General features: G+C 39.9%; 3 protein-coding genes across 7 annotated transcripts in view; 1 reads left to right on the top strand and 2 right to left on the bottom strand.

The window, feature by feature from the left end:
- Positions 1 to 276: 276 nt before the first annotated feature.
- On the bottom strand, positions 277 to 2,290 carry LOC131343245 (uncharacterized). The gene has a single exon (XM_058374778.1). It carries the CDS (start codon positions 2,240 to 2,242, stop codon positions 1,472 to 1,474), a length of 771 nt encoding a protein of 256 aa, XP_058230761.1. The 5' UTR covers positions 2,243 to 2,290; the 3' UTR covers positions 277 to 1,471.
- ccnh (cyclin H) lies at positions 2,131 to 12,329 on the top strand. 4 transcript variants are annotated; one of them, XM_058374777.1, is made up of 10 exons: positions 2,428 to 2,798; positions 4,109 to 4,236; positions 5,302 to 5,424; positions 5,675 to 5,748; positions 6,551 to 6,761; positions 8,419 to 8,582; positions 9,753 to 9,823; positions 9,921 to 10,029; positions 11,559 to 11,622; positions 11,699 to 12,329. In XM_058374777.1, exons 2-10 carry the CDS (start codon positions 4,120 to 4,122, stop codon positions 11,729 to 11,731), a joined length of 966 nt encoding a protein of 321 aa, XP_058230760.1. In that variant the 5' UTR covers positions 2,428 to 2,798; positions 4,109 to 4,119; the 3' UTR covers positions 11,732 to 12,329. The 4 variants fall into 4 exon arrangements, with proteins under 4 accessions (XP_058230758.1, XP_058230760.1, XP_058230757.1 ...); XM_058374775.1 differs by lacking the exon at positions 2,428 to 2,798 and adding an exon at positions 2,131 to 2,269 and having other exon boundaries at positions 11,559 to 12,329; XM_058374774.1 differs by having other exon boundaries at positions 11,559 to 12,329.
- rasa1a (RAS p21 protein activator (GTPase activating protein) 1a) overlaps positions 11,807 to 15,804 on the bottom strand; it is a 24,051-nt gene continuing 20,053 nt past the window's right edge. For both annotated transcript variants that reach the window (XM_058374772.1, XM_058374773.1), the window contains exons 19-25: positions 15,639 to 15,754; positions 15,465 to 15,551; positions 15,289 to 15,356; positions 14,784 to 14,872; positions 14,614 to 14,691; positions 13,017 to 13,151; positions 11,807 to 12,925 (exon numbers count right to left, since the gene is read on the bottom strand). In XM_058374772.1, coding sequence (XP_058230755.1) covers positions 12,842 to 12,925; positions 13,017 to 13,151; positions 14,614 to 14,691; positions 14,784 to 14,872; positions 15,289 to 15,356; positions 15,465 to 15,551; positions 15,639 to 15,754 — 657 coding nt within the window. In that variant the 3' untranslated portion in view covers positions 11,807 to 12,841. The remainder of the gene's footprint in view (positions 12,926 to 13,016; positions 13,152 to 14,613; positions 14,692 to 14,783; positions 14,873 to 15,288; positions 15,357 to 15,464; positions 15,552 to 15,638; positions 15,755 to 15,804) is intronic.

The raw sequence follows: 15,804 nt of genomic DNA, 5'->3' as shown, positions 1-15,804 counted from the left end.
TTATCACCAAACACTTCAGCAAATCATAGACGTTCAGAAAAGTCTGAACAATCTGTGTTTATATTTTGCAAAACTTCCCACTGTAAAAGTGTGAATGTGAGTGCATGAAAACTCAAAGCAATGAGCAGGAATATGTCGTACTGTCAATGTTGTAACCCCCTTTTTAAAAAATGACAGCATAGCTCAAGATGTACACCCTAAGCTTTCTTCTTTGTACAAAAAGGACTTAAATATACGAATAAAACTGTACGTGAATGAATAAACTTGGAAAAAATCTTGCACTGCTACCAACAAGCCACAGTTTATAGACATGTTTATGTAGTTTCCATATCGGTGAGGAGATAAAAAAAAATTACATGAGAAGCTGCGCCCCCGTGTGGCCACATATGAGAAAGCTTTAAAAAAATTAAACAAACAAACAAAAAAGTAAAATATATCTGATTTTTAAAACAATGGCCTATAGCTGGTTTACAAATGGTTCTGTATTTCTCCAACAGGAAAAAAAAAATAAAGATTTTTGGCAAAGTACAAAGTCAAAACCATGACTGAAAAACAGTAACTGCAAACTGAACTTGCAAATAAGGAAACGTCAGCTTACGATCAGATTTAATGCTGAATGAAAGTTTTCTGATTGAAGAATGCTGAATGAAAGTTTCCCAAACCAAATTCACCAGAACCTGGATGTCACAGAGACCGCATTATAAAAATAAGGGCTCTAATCATTTACATACACATTGATCTACAATGCAGCTACCCAACCCTGTATCCTATACAATTTTTAGCATTTCCCCTTCTCCAACAGACCCAGTTCAAACCAGGATTGGTTGATAATTAGCTGCTTAACTGGATCTGGTGTGAAAGCACTAAATACATGTAGGACAGGACCAGGAAACAGCTAATGGTTAGAAAAGCAGGCCAGTCGTTCACTGCATCATACCATAGACAGACAATAACAGAATGTAGCTATATAACAGTAGTGTGGGGGGTTTTGTCCATAAACAGTAAAAGAAAACAAACAAAAAAAAATAAACAGCTTTTAATTAGTGAAATCTACCTAATATAGGTTTTTTTGGCAGCAGTGTGCCCATGATGTTTTAAACATTAACCATCAAATACATCACAAAGTAGGCATTCAATGTTCCTTCACTGTAAATCACAGCATATATTTGGACAACTTCATTATAGACGCAACAGGTTAAGCAGCCAACCTAGGCTGACTAATTCATACATAAACCTCAGTGCCAATCAAGTTCAACATGCTGTTTCCTAATCCCTAATTACTACATAGTGCACTGTTGAGTCTTTCCATCTTGTCCACAAACATTGTGAAGGTTATCCAGTGTGTGTGTGTGTTGATTTAATCCCACAGTGCACATCAACATGATAGTGCCCAAATAATACACCATTACAAGGCACAGAGTATATAAATAGTGCACTTCGCAGGAGACAACAGCTATTAGTGACCCAGCACTCAGGCTACAAAACTGTCCTGGCAGCCTTGGGTCACTGATCTCTTCACAACGTTTGCAACTTCTTTCTCAAATTGATGAAGGAGATTAAAGTCGCAAAAGCCTCGATATAACAAGCCAGTGGCTAAAGTCTTCATAGCCTCCTGCATTTGGTGCAGTGAGGGCACAGTGACTGTCTGCATGTGTCCGTTTACTTTGCCCACCAGGACAGTAGGGCTGCTTTGGACCGGAAGCTGTTTGTTATGCTCGGTCTCGTTAGGTGTAGTGCTTTCTTCTTGGGTTTCAGGCGTGCTGTGTTCCTGGGGAGTCTCAACATCAGCACGTGGAGAAGGTCCGAGCTGTTCTGGCTGATCCACAGCCGGATAGATGCGATACCTCTCGCGCACGATTGCCTCTCGTTTCTTGAACCCGCTGTACCACCTGGGGCTCGGCCTAAAGCTAACGATACCCATGCGCGCCGCAATGTCCATTGATTTCCGGTGAATCATCAGATCTGTAATAGGGGTTCCGGCTAGTCTCATGTGATCGATCCATTTCCAGATATTTGCCTCGAGTCTCGGCGACCTGCCGCATCCCAGCCACTTATTCCTTTCACGTTTAATGATCTCTCCTTTTATGATACAGTTCCTGTTGTGGATAATCGTCCAGAGCATAGACGGAGTGACGTTCAGACGTTTCGCCGCCTTCCTCTGGCTCATCCGAGGAAGCTGATCATATAACTCAAGAATCCGCCGTTTGTCATCTATTGTGAACCTTCTCTTCATCGCAGCCATGTTGCCTGGCCCTAGTGCGATGGCGCGGTTTGTTGTTTTTTTTTTTTTCTCCCCTTGCCACTACTTCCGGAAAATTCCCTTTCCTGCGCTATGATTGGTTGAGTGTTTATCGCGTACTTCTACTAACCAATCATGGCCCTGGAGTCAACAAACTTGCATCTAATCTTTGTGCTAGGATTTAATATGGTCGGGTTGTGACGTAGATTTCATGCGACGTTTCCTCGCCAACGCAAATAACCACTTGATTCTACTAAATCATTGTCATTTTCACAAACTACTCTTTTTTATTTATTTGTAGCTCGTTTGTTTATGGGGTATATATGTTATTTTTTAAATCAACGTTTCATCTTTAATACTTTGTTCTTTTACGTTTTATTCGGCGTCACAAACCACGCGCTAGGTGGCAGTATGTATGTACATAACTAACTGTACTCCGTTGACGAAGAAGTAGCTCGTGTGTGTGTGTGTGAGGTTGTGTGTTTAAATACCTTTCTCTTTGTGATCGGATTGATTAAAGTGCATGAGTATTGGCAGAGACGCGACGTTTGTCTCAGAGGTGAGATTTTGTTCAATAGCGCGTTATACTTTAACAGAGAGACAGTCAGCTGTATCGATTGGTTTATCAGGCAAGATGTACACAATAGTTCAATTACAAATGTCTCCCCAGTAAATACATTACATACATCAGTGAGCTTGACATTAATTCATCCTCCATGTATTGCAGATATATAGATGCAGTGTTCCTGGAGTTTTACGTAGTCTCATGACTTTTCTGTAAACTGTTTAAATATTGCATCAGTTAGACTATATTGCCGAAAAGACACCCCTCTAAATCATTGAATTCAGGGGTTGAGCTTGACCCCTTAGTTCCAGTGAAAGGAACTCTTAATGCTTCAGCATACCAAGACATTTTGGACAATTTCATGCTCCCAGCTTTGTGGGAACAGTTTGGGGATGACCCCTTCCTGTTCCAACATGACTGCAGACCAGTGCACAAAGTAAGGTCCATAAAGACATGGATGAGTGAGTTTGGTGTGGAGGAACTTCCATCAGGTTGAGTCCTGACCTCAACCTGATAGAACACTTCTTGGATGAAATTAGAGAGGAGACTGTGAGCCAGGTCTTCTCGTCCTACATCAGTTCCTGACCTGACAAAAGCGCTTCTAGAGAGGAATGGTCAAAAATTCCCATAAACACACTCCTATACTTGTGGAAAACCTTCCCAGAAGGGTTGAAGTTGTTATAGCTGCAAAGGGCGGGCCAAATCCATATTACATTCATGTCCATGTAAAGACAGACGTCCCAGTTTTGGCCTGGCTCACAGTCTCCGCTCTAATTCATCCCAAAGGTGTTCTATCGGGTTGAGGTCAGGACTCTGTGCAGGCCGGTCAAGTTTCTCCACACCAAACTCACTCATCCATGTCTTTATGGACCTTGCTTTGTGCACTGGTGTACAGTCATGTTGGAACAGGAAGGGGTCATCCCCAAACTGTTCCTACAAAGTTGGGAGCATGAAATTGTCTAAAATGTCTTGGTATGCTAAAGCATTAAGAGTTCCTTTCACTGGAACTAAGGGGCCAAGCTCAACCCCTGAATTCAATGATTTGGAGGGGTGTTCCAAAACTTTTGGCAATATAGTGTTTGTTTAGACCATGTAGTAATAAACTGTAATACAGTGAAAAGGTTTTGCTGTGAGGGATGTCTACAGCATATGGTATATCTATAAATGAGGCTGAATCGCTATAATTGGAAAAATAAAATAATAACCCCCAGAAAGTGAATGCTCTACTCAATGGAACTGAAAGCATTAACATATCTATTGATCCTCATTGTGCTAATCAAAGACACCCTGTTTATGCTTTACAGTAACCGCAGCCATGTACCACAACAGCTCCCAGAAGAAATTTTGGACTTTCAGTAAAGAGTCTAACTTGGAAAGTTTAAGACTCGAGGCTAATCAGAAGTTTCGTGCAAAAGCCCTAAGTCTCCGAAAGGTATGATGGGAGAAAAATAGCAGAATGAGTTAAATGACTTAGTGCTTTAATAAATATATTCCCAGTATTGATTTAACGTTCACGTGGGAATGATTTTTTTTTTTATGTGGTCATATAGTTGTATTTTTTTTATATAATAGGACATAGCTATTTCAGATTCTAAGCCTGGATCACTACTACTAAACAAGATTTTCTTAGTAAGATCTGTGGAAATCGCATGACATCTAATTTATCTTTCTTATTAGAGGCATTAAATCAAAAGAGAAGGCTTTAGTTGAAAAATATATCCAACAAACTACTGAGTGTTATCCACAGCATGTGTCCATGGAGCTCAGCAGTGCAGGAAGCTTTTAACAACATGAAGTTATGTGGCTTTCAGGCTTGATTTCTTCTATAATGTATTCCTTCATCACAGCACGCGTTCAGCCAAAGCTCTCTTTGCTTCATGTGAGTCGAACATGTCTACAGCTATCATAGAAAGTGAATACATATGTGACTTCACTGGTGGTAGTTTAGAAGAATCCTGTGTTTGCAGTTTCATCAATTCAAGTAGTTTTCCAACAAAAACAACACAAAAAAGTCTGCATCACAAATTTTGAAAAGATTAAAAAATCAAGGATTGGTTTATGGAGCTAAATGGGGCAATAAGCAATTCTGCAGCACCTAGAAAGGTGAATAAATAAAAGGAACATGGGCTTATATCTGTCACACAGTAGCATTGTGTTAAAATGTTTGGTCACTCAAAAGAGGTGTTTAAATGATGTGAATGAGGACCGTATCAAGGAAAAACTTTCACTGATCAGCTGATATATACACACAAAGACTTAATCTGCTCCTGAGGATTGTAGATATTACAGTTAAGATCCATTATTATTATTAATATACATTACTGTAGCATGTATGTATGCATATAGCTGATCCAGACTTAATAAAGGCAAAGGAAGGAAGAATAGCCAGTGAAAATGACTTCTATTTAATATTTCAAGGCATTTGTTGTTGGCAAGTGTTGTGGCTTAGTAGAGGCTTCACATTGTTGTAATAATGTTTTGTCTTTGCTTTTAACAGCCTGGAATAAGCGAATCCCTGTTTCTTGATCCCTCTGAAGAGAAAGTGGTCTTTAGACACTATGAGAAGAGATTGCTTGACTTCTGCACAATTTTCAAGCCTGCGATGCCCAAATCTGTGGTGGTAATTATCTTAAAGCTGCACCAGCACTCATATAGGTTCTGCAAAAGTCCTAACGATTTAGATGGTTTCTTCTGTCAGGCTCACAGCGGAACCCCTGCACTGATTTACTTGTCTGTAGAGATTTAATGATAATATTTTTATCGTATTCAAGGGGAAAAAGGCACATGATTAGGGTCTGTGTTTGAGCAATTGTTTAGAACTTGCTAATGAAATTCATGAATTTAAAAAAAGTTGGATTTTTCTGTTTTAGGGCACGGCTTGTATGTATTTCCGAAGATTTTATTTGAACAACTCCTTAATGGAGTACCATCCAAGAACTATAATGTAAGTATTAAAGCAAGTGAATGTACACCAAACCCTTATGCATTATACAGAAAAAAACAAGCTGGAATCTTGAGTTGTGACAAAGTTACAAGCACAATAAATTGATAAACACATTAAATATTATAAATATACACGTGGTATTCAAAAGTATTGGCACCCATGTATTTACCATTTTGGTGAAGTAACTAACAGAACTGAATGACTTGCTGTCTGATTACAATGAGGAGAGTTGTGAAGAATATTAGACCATTTGATCATCTAGAATGGTTAAAAATCCTGTGTATTCTCAGGTTTGCCCATTTTTTTCAGCTCAGTGGACTTCAAAAACCTTTTTTTTTGACTGTTGAAGTTCAAACTATTTATGTTTTGACTTGAATGTATTTAGGGTTTAGTATCATTATCTCATCAGTGTTATGGAGCCTTCATATCACTTAAAGTTATCTAGGAGGGTCTGTTTTCTGGGAGAATCAATTGGGTTATTTTTGTGGAACTAAAGATATATATTTAAAAGAATTTTATAAAGTAGAATTTTGAGGGTGCTAATATTTTTACTACAGTCCTATTGTAGTACCAATGTTGTGTGAGAAGATATTTTTATCATCATTTTAATTATTTTCCGTAATGGTTATTTTCTTGTCATAGGCAAAGGGTGCACATATATCTGGCCTTGCCTGTAGCAACAGACACTAGAATTTGTTTCATGTTTCATCTGTCTTAGCGTTTTAATCATTGCACGGTTTTATTACTGCAGTTTACGGTTATAATCTTTCGAGCCACTCTGCTCGTCTCCCATCTCCTCTAGGTTGACGTGTGTGTACCTGTCCTGTAAAGTGGACGAGTTTAATGTTTCTAGCACTCAGTTTGTGGGGAATCTTCAGGAGAATCCAGCAGCTCAGGAGAGAGCACTTGAGCAGATCCTAGAGTACGAGCTGCTCCTCATCCAGCAGCTGAACTTCCACCTGGTGATCCACAACCCGTACCGGCCACTCGAAGGCTTTCTCATAGATCTGAAAGTAAGACTCCAGACATCCTGTGTATGGCACAATGTTTTTGACACTGTCTGGATTATAATGTTGTGAGTTAATTGTGCTAACACTTCCACTTCCACCATATAGCCAACGGTTTGTCGATACCTGACCATCACATGCATATGTGCTTTTTGAGCATTCTAATCCAGATTTAGTCCTCAGTGCTGTTATTTTAACCTCTACTCTTATTGGAAGGCTTTTCACCAGAGTTTGAAGCATGGCTGTGGGGATTAGTGTTCATTCCTATTAGGTGAGAGAGCCTGGGAAGTAGTCACTATTCCAGATTAATCCCAGATGTGTACAGGGATCTGTGCAGGACACGCTGTTTCTTAGTCCTTCCACGCCAACCATTAGCAAACCAAATCTTCATGGAGCTTGCTTCATGGACATAGAGTAATGCTGGAATTCCTGTTTAGGTCCCTTCATTCCATCCATCCATCCCACTATCCATTTTCCGTGTCACTTAACTTACACAGGGTCACAGGGAACTAACATCTTTGGGTACTCCAGTTTCCCAGAGTCCATTCACAAAGTTTTGGCCATATTGTGTAGTCTACATAATCCAAAGGTTGAGGAGGGTATCATGGCAGTACAGGAGATTATTTGAGGAATAATTCTATCAGTAATGTAAAAAAGAATTGGATAATTGTAAAATTTTAGAACAGTTAAGGAAAAAAAATAATACAGAGAGCACAGTACTGTTATCAGGTCTCTTTTTCAGCAAAATTTAATTCGATTTATGAAACATCCTCTTGATTGCTGTTTCTTTGTAAACACACACGTTGTGCATGTAATTGCACTTCCTTTAAGGAGACTGAGAGCCAGGCTAAAACTGGGACGTCTGCCTTTACATGCACATGAATGTAATATGGAGTTGACTCACCCTTTGCAGCTATAACAGCTTCAAGTCTTCTGGGAAGGCTTTCCACAAGGTTTAGGAGTGTGTTCATGGGAATTTTTTTTACCATTCCTCTAGAAGTGCATTTGTGAGGTCAGGCACTGATGCTGTATAAGAAGGCCTGGCTCTCAGTCTCCACTCTAATTCATCCTAAAGGTGTTCTATCAGGTTGATGTGCAGGCCAGTCATGTTCCTCCACACCAAACTCACTCATCCATGTCTTTATGGACCTTACTTTGTGCACTGGTGTGTGGTCATGTTGGAACAGGAAGGGGTCATCCCCAAACTGTTCCCACAAAGTTGGGAGCATGAAATTGTCCAAAATGTCTTGGTATGCTGAAACATTGAGTTCCTTTCACTGGAACTAAGGGGTCAAGCCCAACCCCTAAATTCAATGATTTGGAGGGGTGTCCTAAAACGTTTGGCAATATAGTGTATATTAAATATATACTAAATATGGAAAAGTTAGGAAGCCGTTAAAAACGTTAAGTTTTAATTTCTCCCATTTATGGAGACGTCTGGGACGCCCTGTTGTGGCAGTGTAATAATGTCACAAGATGAGCGTATGAGGCGACACTGGAACCTGCAGTGCTTTTAAAATGATGAGTCCATAGAGTTCCATCATTACGAGTACCTTCCAATGTACATTTTCCTTATTAAATTTAGAAGCATTTGTTTTTTTCTCTCATATTTTTAACAATTTTACTTAGTGATCGCTCGCAAAATGGCATTTTTTTCCCCCAGACAAGATATCCACTGTTGGAGAATCCAGAGATGTTGAGAAAAAGCGCAGAGGACTTTCTTAACAGAGCAGCCACGACGGACGCAGGTCTTTTGTTCTCTCCATCCCAGATCGCCCTCACCGCAGTCTTCACCAGCGCAGCTCGAGCAGGCCTCGGCATGGAGACGTGAGTTTCAAACACGGCCTGATGTGCTGTACAGGCCAGAATCTTTGTCTTTGTATTTTGAAGTAAAATGGTGAGCCTTAGTCATGTGCTGTTGATCTGTTGTGTGAGGATTAAAACCTTTGCAGCTAAATGCTTAGAAGAAAATGATCAATAACTGGGTGGTGCAAAAGTTACTTTCATTATCCTTAGGGTTGTGATGTTTTTATAACAGGACATCCTGAAGTGTTTTATTTCTCCTCTCACACATCAAAGAATGATGCATCCCGGTTGTTCTTCACTGACTGTTAAAATTAGTGCTTTATCTCATGCTGGAAACAAGTACCTGTTATCACTTAATAATCCGTCATCCCCTCACCAGCCTGTCCTCTCAAAGTTAATAAGAAAAACAGTGCCACTTGAAATCTTCCTTTTCCCACTTAAAGCTTTATTTCTAACTGTAAAAGCATGGACACTGGAAACTCCTTCCAAAAATGCTAAATAATCTCCCTCCTTTACACAAGCTGTAACCATACATAAGCCTACATAATGTTTATGCACAAGTCCATGTGTTCATTGTTAATATATAAACAATACTGTTGATGTGTTAGAAGCAGGAAAAGTGGACAAGCGTAAGGATTTAAGTGAGTTTGACAAGGGCCAAATTGTGATGGTTAGATGACTGGATCAGAACATCTCCAAAACTGCAGCTCTTGTGGGGTGTTCCCGGTCTGCAGTGGTCAGTATCTATCAAAAGTGGTCCAAGGAAGGAACAGTGGTGAACCGGTGACAGGGTCATGGGCGGCCAAGGCTCACTGCTGCACGTGGGGAGCGAAAGCTGGACCGTGTGATCCGATTCAACAGACGAGCTACTGTTGCTCAACTTGCTGAAGAAGTTAATGCTGGTTCTGATAGAAAGAATACACAGTGCAGGACGGGCAAGGCTGTTTTGGCAGCAAAAGGGGGACCAACACAATATTAGGCAGGTGATCATAATGTTATGCCTGATTGGTGTAAGATGGAATAGATGATCACTGTGAAAAACTACATTTTTAATAGAATGACATTCAGCTTCAGGGGTTTAGTTTTAGGTGTACAGGCTGGATGACACATATAGAGAACTCCCTCACCGTCACATAAGGTTGTTCATGTTTATCCCTCATTTGAAAAAAAATGATCTGCTGCTTCCTTTAGGTATCTCGTTGAGTGCATCGGTCTAAAAGACGACAAAGAGACCCTTTCCAAGATGTACGACACAATGAGACGTAAGGATTTTTCTTAAAAAAAAAAAGTGCTTTCCGGCTAAGTGTTACCTATTATAAAGACTTCGGATAATCTGGGATCGTCTTTTTGCCATTTTAGGAATCACTGCTCTCGTCAAGGAATACGAGCTTCCCAAATCGGAAGAAGTGAACGTTTGCAAGCAGAAACTGGAAAGGATTCACGCCGAGTTCAACAGCAACACAAACTTGTGAGTACAACACAATGTCCGTTCCATCAAGCGTACTGAAATCCTGAAGACACACAGCACACAACATGATAATACAAACAGTTTTATTCAGCCTGGTCAGTCACTGGTATCCTAGATGCAAAAAAAGTTGTAGCTTTTTTCTTTTTTTTTTTGTTTATCTTCAGGTAGAAAAATAATAATAATTAAAAAAAAATCCACCAGCTTTCAGAAATTCAGGGCAGACATAATACACAAGCGTCATGCTGTTTCTAAGGTCCGATCACAGATGAACACAGCTAAGCTACAGTACGTTTTAATCAAACATTTTGGTATATAGTGAAATCTCAAGTTTGTGGAGGCAAGTACGTGGCTAATTGAGCAGACGTTAATTGTTTTTCCTTTTCATTTTCAAATCAAAGCGGACAAATCCCAAATGATTTGACTCACTGGCAAAGCTGCTTCTAAACAGTTTATCACAATATTTACAAACAGGATGTCAGGAAGCATACAGAGGTGTTACAAATTTGTATATTAATGGCATTTCTTGCATAAATCAAAACGCTCTACTGTTGATTAAATAGTGTGTCCGTGAACTGGAGGTGAAGTATCACACCCAGTGAGTATTGCATTCCTTTGGGACGACAGCGGCAGAACGCGATGTGATCCAGATTAGGTGTAAAAACGTACGGGGGCAGTTTATCAAATGTAAACACATGCACAGAGGAACGACAACTTCACTATCTGTCCTTCAGAAAGTTTTATCCGTCTCAGCAAACCGCCCATCCATCACACAGATGCCTGGTTCGGAGATAAAAAGCCGAGGTGCAGCATTTCATCGGGGAAAGCCGCTCAGAAGGAGGTACGATAGGATCAGCACTCTCTTTATCAGGACAACTTATAGGAAAAGGGTTACACAGTGGCTTTTGAGTGCAGGTTTCTTAAGGCTTGTAGTTCAGGCGCTTGTTCCCTGGCTGAATTTTCAGAGCTCAGCATATTTCCTTAAGGGCTTGCTGAAAAGAACATTCTCCTGTGGAGGCTGGAATATGTAGTTCCTCATAGCTCAGAGGATTTCACTGCTCATGAATAGAGTCCCTAAAGCATTTTGCCCTGATTGAGGTTTTTAGAAAAAGAAAAAAAAAAGTACCCTGCCTCTTCAATAATGAAAATATCTTCGTTAGAAATTCATGTTGGATGTTCTTCAGAGCACCTGAATTGTAGCAGCCATGATTGTACATTCAGGTCTGTAGAATAAAGAAACACAGGACTAAAAATTATTAAGCTTATAATAACAATTTAAAAAATATCAGGGATTGCATGAATTTTTCAAACTTCAGGTATATTATTACCTACCTTGTCCTGGAGAGATGGTTGTCAGCTATAAATACATCTACGTGATGTATGGACATGAGTCTAAACCTACACATGGAGGAGACTGAGGAAGGAATGTACATGCATGCTCAAAGATGTACAGGATGATGGAAAGCTAAACTAGCCTCTACATCACTAGATCATGTTGATGTTTTGTAACGTATTCCGGCCATGTTTTCCAGAAAAAGGAAGCATGGCTATGAAGATGACGACCACGTCGTGAAAAAGCCCCTTGTTACTGAAGAGGTAAGATATGACTTCTTTGCTCAATTTTCATCTGCTTCATTTATAAGGTATCTAATGCAGCTTTATCACTTTGTAGGAGTGGACCGATGAAGACCTGGATGTTTTGTAATATGATTAGTACATCGTGTTACGTTCCTTAAATGTACAGAATCAATTAGCGCCTTAGTCAGGGTGGAAACCACTGCTTTCTGTCCATTACTTTATGCTCTTTTGTAAATACATAGGCGTTTATTTGCCTGCTGTAGTTATGCTATTCTATTAACTGAAAATAAAATAAGTTTTGTACCTCTTTGTTTACGGATGTAGATTATGTACAATAAAGCAGACATTAAACATAGGTCAGGAACGAAGGTTCCTTTGCGCTCTATTTAATCACTTCACACGCCAGTCTGAATCAGTCAGTACTTTATAAAGTTTTAATAAGTGCATGCATTCCTCATACAGTCTGTACTATTGTAAATTTTATGGCTGTAAACATCTTATTTCTCCTTCCCCTGAGGACAAGGTTTAGGATTAGGATTAATCTCAGGGAAGAGTGGACCAAATCAAAAATATATCAACACAGAAGCGGGGGAGATAACGCAAAATTATATACTCATGATTCCAGCAAGAGAATTTATTGTTCTGATATAAAATAATCATACTCTCTTTACAAATCCTGTCTACACCACAATCATAAGTAAATGGAAAAAAAAAAAAAAAAAGAACACTAGTTTGAGCACAATTTTGCATATTCATGACCTTGTAAATCAGTAACAAATTACAGTATAAAAAGCATTATAGCTCATAATCCAGTTATAGATATCGCTGCAGCCTCGTGTCAGTTGAGTTTTCTTATCAAGCAGACAAACAAACGCTTTGGCAATGGCTGTTCAATGCTGAGCTTTATGGGTCACAACTGGGGACCCATTTAGGTTGAAGAAAAAGCAAACACAAACAAAAAAAAAGTACCCATATTATGGGGCACAGTCAAACGTGAAGTTGCTGTGGGAATAGCTTAAAGGTTGTCAGTGTGGGACTCAGGTCCCAGGCTTTTTTTTTTCACTGCTGTGGTTGCATAGTTATCTTGGCATGGTAGAAAAGGAAGGGAAAGGGAAGTGGCTAAATAGTCAGGGATAGAGGTTGCCATGGTGATGAAGGTGGAGCATGCTGGGATCCCACGGGCTACTCCATGGAGACGGAGACAGATGGAGTGACATACAGAGAGCGGGAAGTGGAACTACCTGATGATGAAGGAATTGGCGTAGTGCACCTGTTTTTGCTGGAGGAGCTCCGTGATGGCCAGCAGCTTTTTCAACACGTGCTGCAGACACACAGAATAGCGTATGCGCATGACGTCGTACTCCGTCAACTCTATGTGCTTATTATAAATGAGTACGTTTCTGGCTACACACCTGCTGTGCTCCTCTATCGTTGCTCAAGGTACGGAGTTCGTCCGAGTGAACGGCGCAGATCTCATGCAGGGCAGCGAGGTCTCGGGTCAGATCAGTCCTAAAGTGCTCTGGAGCATCGGGCAAGTCGGGGACATTCTGCAAAAACCAGGAAGAAAACACTACTGCCTATAAACTGAAATTATGTAGGAGTTATGTTAAAAATTTTCTCCATAGCAGTTAATTACTACAGTCTGGTAGTGAAATAAAAAATATTCAGTGCCAATGTAATCTAGTAGCTGCATACGACTGTGAAAAATGGAATGTAATTTCACTTCATGAAATTCACACAAGGAGAAGTGTTTTTATGCTGAAACATGACACTATGAGCCATCATATAAACCTACAATTTAATGATGAGCAGTGTATCAGTGGCAGGCCGTGCATTTCACACCTAGGCCTTCACTGGTGTCCTTCCTGAATTAATCCACCTCTATACCATCATGATGATGCCACGGCAATAAATACTAATTACTTTTCTCAAAAAAGACATTCTTGATGACGTATGCAGCAAACTGCAATCTCCGGAGGACGCAGCGAATATAGAAATTATTTTTTTATTTCATTTCATTGTCTGTACCGCTTATCCGATCTATCCTTTGGTCATGGGGAGCCTGTGCCTATCTCAGGCATCATCAGGCATCAAGGCAGGATACACCCTGGACGGAGGGAGTGCCAACCATCGCAGGGCACACGCAATCACACACTACGGGCAGTTAAGAGACTCCAATCAGCCTAGTAGCATGCCTTTGGACTGTGGAAGGAAACAAACCAAGCATGGGGAGAACATGCAAACTCCACACACAGTGCGCCGGAGCAACACTCAAACCCAGGACCCTGGAGGTGTGAGGCGAATGTACTAACCACTAAGCCACCGTGCCGCCTTTTAACAAATTATAATATATATATTTTATTTAGTTTGTGCGGGTCCCTGCCTCTGACTACTCCAATTATCCAATCAAATTGCTGACGTAATCGTACGCGTGCTAGATGGCCTCAGTGACGCCAACTCGAAATCTGATTGTTACATTAACCAATTTCATTGCCACTTATTTTAAGCTACAGTGCCTGCACTATTGATTCTGAAGGCCTTAAGGCAGATTTCCTTCACCCTGGCAACACATGATGTCAGCCACTGGTGCGCGCATATATATATATATATATATATATATATATATATATATATATATATATATATATATATATATATATATATATATATATATATATATATATATATATATATATATATATATATATGTGTGTGTGTGTGTGTGTGTGTGTATGTATATACTATATAACTATAAATGAAGGAAGAAATATGGAAATGCAGATGGAGTTCCTACACGTTTCTTATTCTAACAGTCCGTCTCATTTTTCTTTCTTATAATGCTTTGTCCCAACTTAAGTTTTACAGGAGCATGTATTATCCATACAGTGCATATTCAAGATTCAAAGAACTTTATTAATCCCAGGGGGATTTAAATCCTTTAGTGTATGGTTTAGTTTTGTTCAGTACGCAGAATCCAACCATGTGCGTTCAGAATGATATGCAACTCACCCCCAACTCATCCAGAAACATGATCATGCGTTGTTTGTTATTCTTGATAAACGGATTCACTCCTTCCATGTAGGGCTCCTAGACCATAAATAGGAAAACCGACAGTCAAAAAACTCTCTAATTATGATGGTGATAAACATGAAACAATGCACACATGTAGCACAACAAACCTTAGCACCAAACTCCACCAGATTCGCTAGATTCTGGACTGACTTGGCCACAAGAGTGAGTGTTCTGCCTGCAGTCGAAGAAGGAGGATCTGCAAAAAAGGAGTCGTTAATTACCTTAACTGTCCTCTTCGTCTAACTGTTAATGTCCCCAAATAGACAAGAGTTGCCACTTGACAGTGAACAATCATATGATTTATCCTCATTATGGAATCTGTATATTATATATAAAAGTTTATAGAAGCATGGGGTATTTATAAGAAGAAAGAGAAACATAGATACCACAAACAATGCGGTTTTGGGATGCAAGCCTAATTTATTTCTGCACACGTTGTGACACTCTTCAGTTGTGAGATTAATCCGCCTCGTGGGTGAAAAATTGCAGCGCAACCCACATTAAAAAAACATTTTCACAGGTGGCTTCCTGTAGCAGTTTACCACAAAGGGCAAAACCTGACATCCTGTACCTTTTAGCAGTAGCTCCTTTTTATGTAAGCTGTGTACTTACCAGAGATGATGTTGAACATCCTGGGGTTGAGAATAGCAGGGCAGATCAATCGCAGGAAGACAAAACCACTGCACACAGACAGATACAGAAGCACTTTGCTCAGCTGAAAAGCAGACCAATACACTTGAGATGGATTGCAAAACCAGAAAAAAAACAGCAGTGTCACGGTGGCCTACCTTACAACTCTGGTCCGCATTGTAGTGTTAGTGGGCCATTTCTGCTGCACAGACTTCTGCAGGCACCCGTAAATAAACCTCAAAGTTCTGAGAATGCAAAAAGAAATGGTCTATAAATGGCAAAGGTTAATAATATATAAATTAGACCAGAACATATGCTTTGATTCTGCTTACGGTGGCAAGATCTCTGCAGCCATGAAGATCTTCTCAACCAGCTCAGAGAGGATGGTGAGCAGATGGTTCAGATTCAGATTTACATCCTCATTCTTTTCCAGTTTAGATGGGTTCAGCTTTAGAACAAAAAAGAAGAAGACAGTCAAAATAGGAGCAGCATTCATAG

This window comes from Hemibagrus wyckioides, linkage group LG22, assembly GCF_019097595.1.
Source record: "Hemibagrus wyckioides isolate EC202008001 linkage group LG22, SWU_Hwy_1.0, whole genome shotgun sequence".
NCBI classification, from domain to species: domain Eukaryota; kingdom Metazoa; phylum Chordata; class Actinopteri; order Siluriformes; family Bagridae; genus Hemibagrus; species Hemibagrus wyckioides.
Note: the sequence above shows the minus strand (reverse complement) of the source record. Positions and strands in the feature narration are given on the sequence as shown.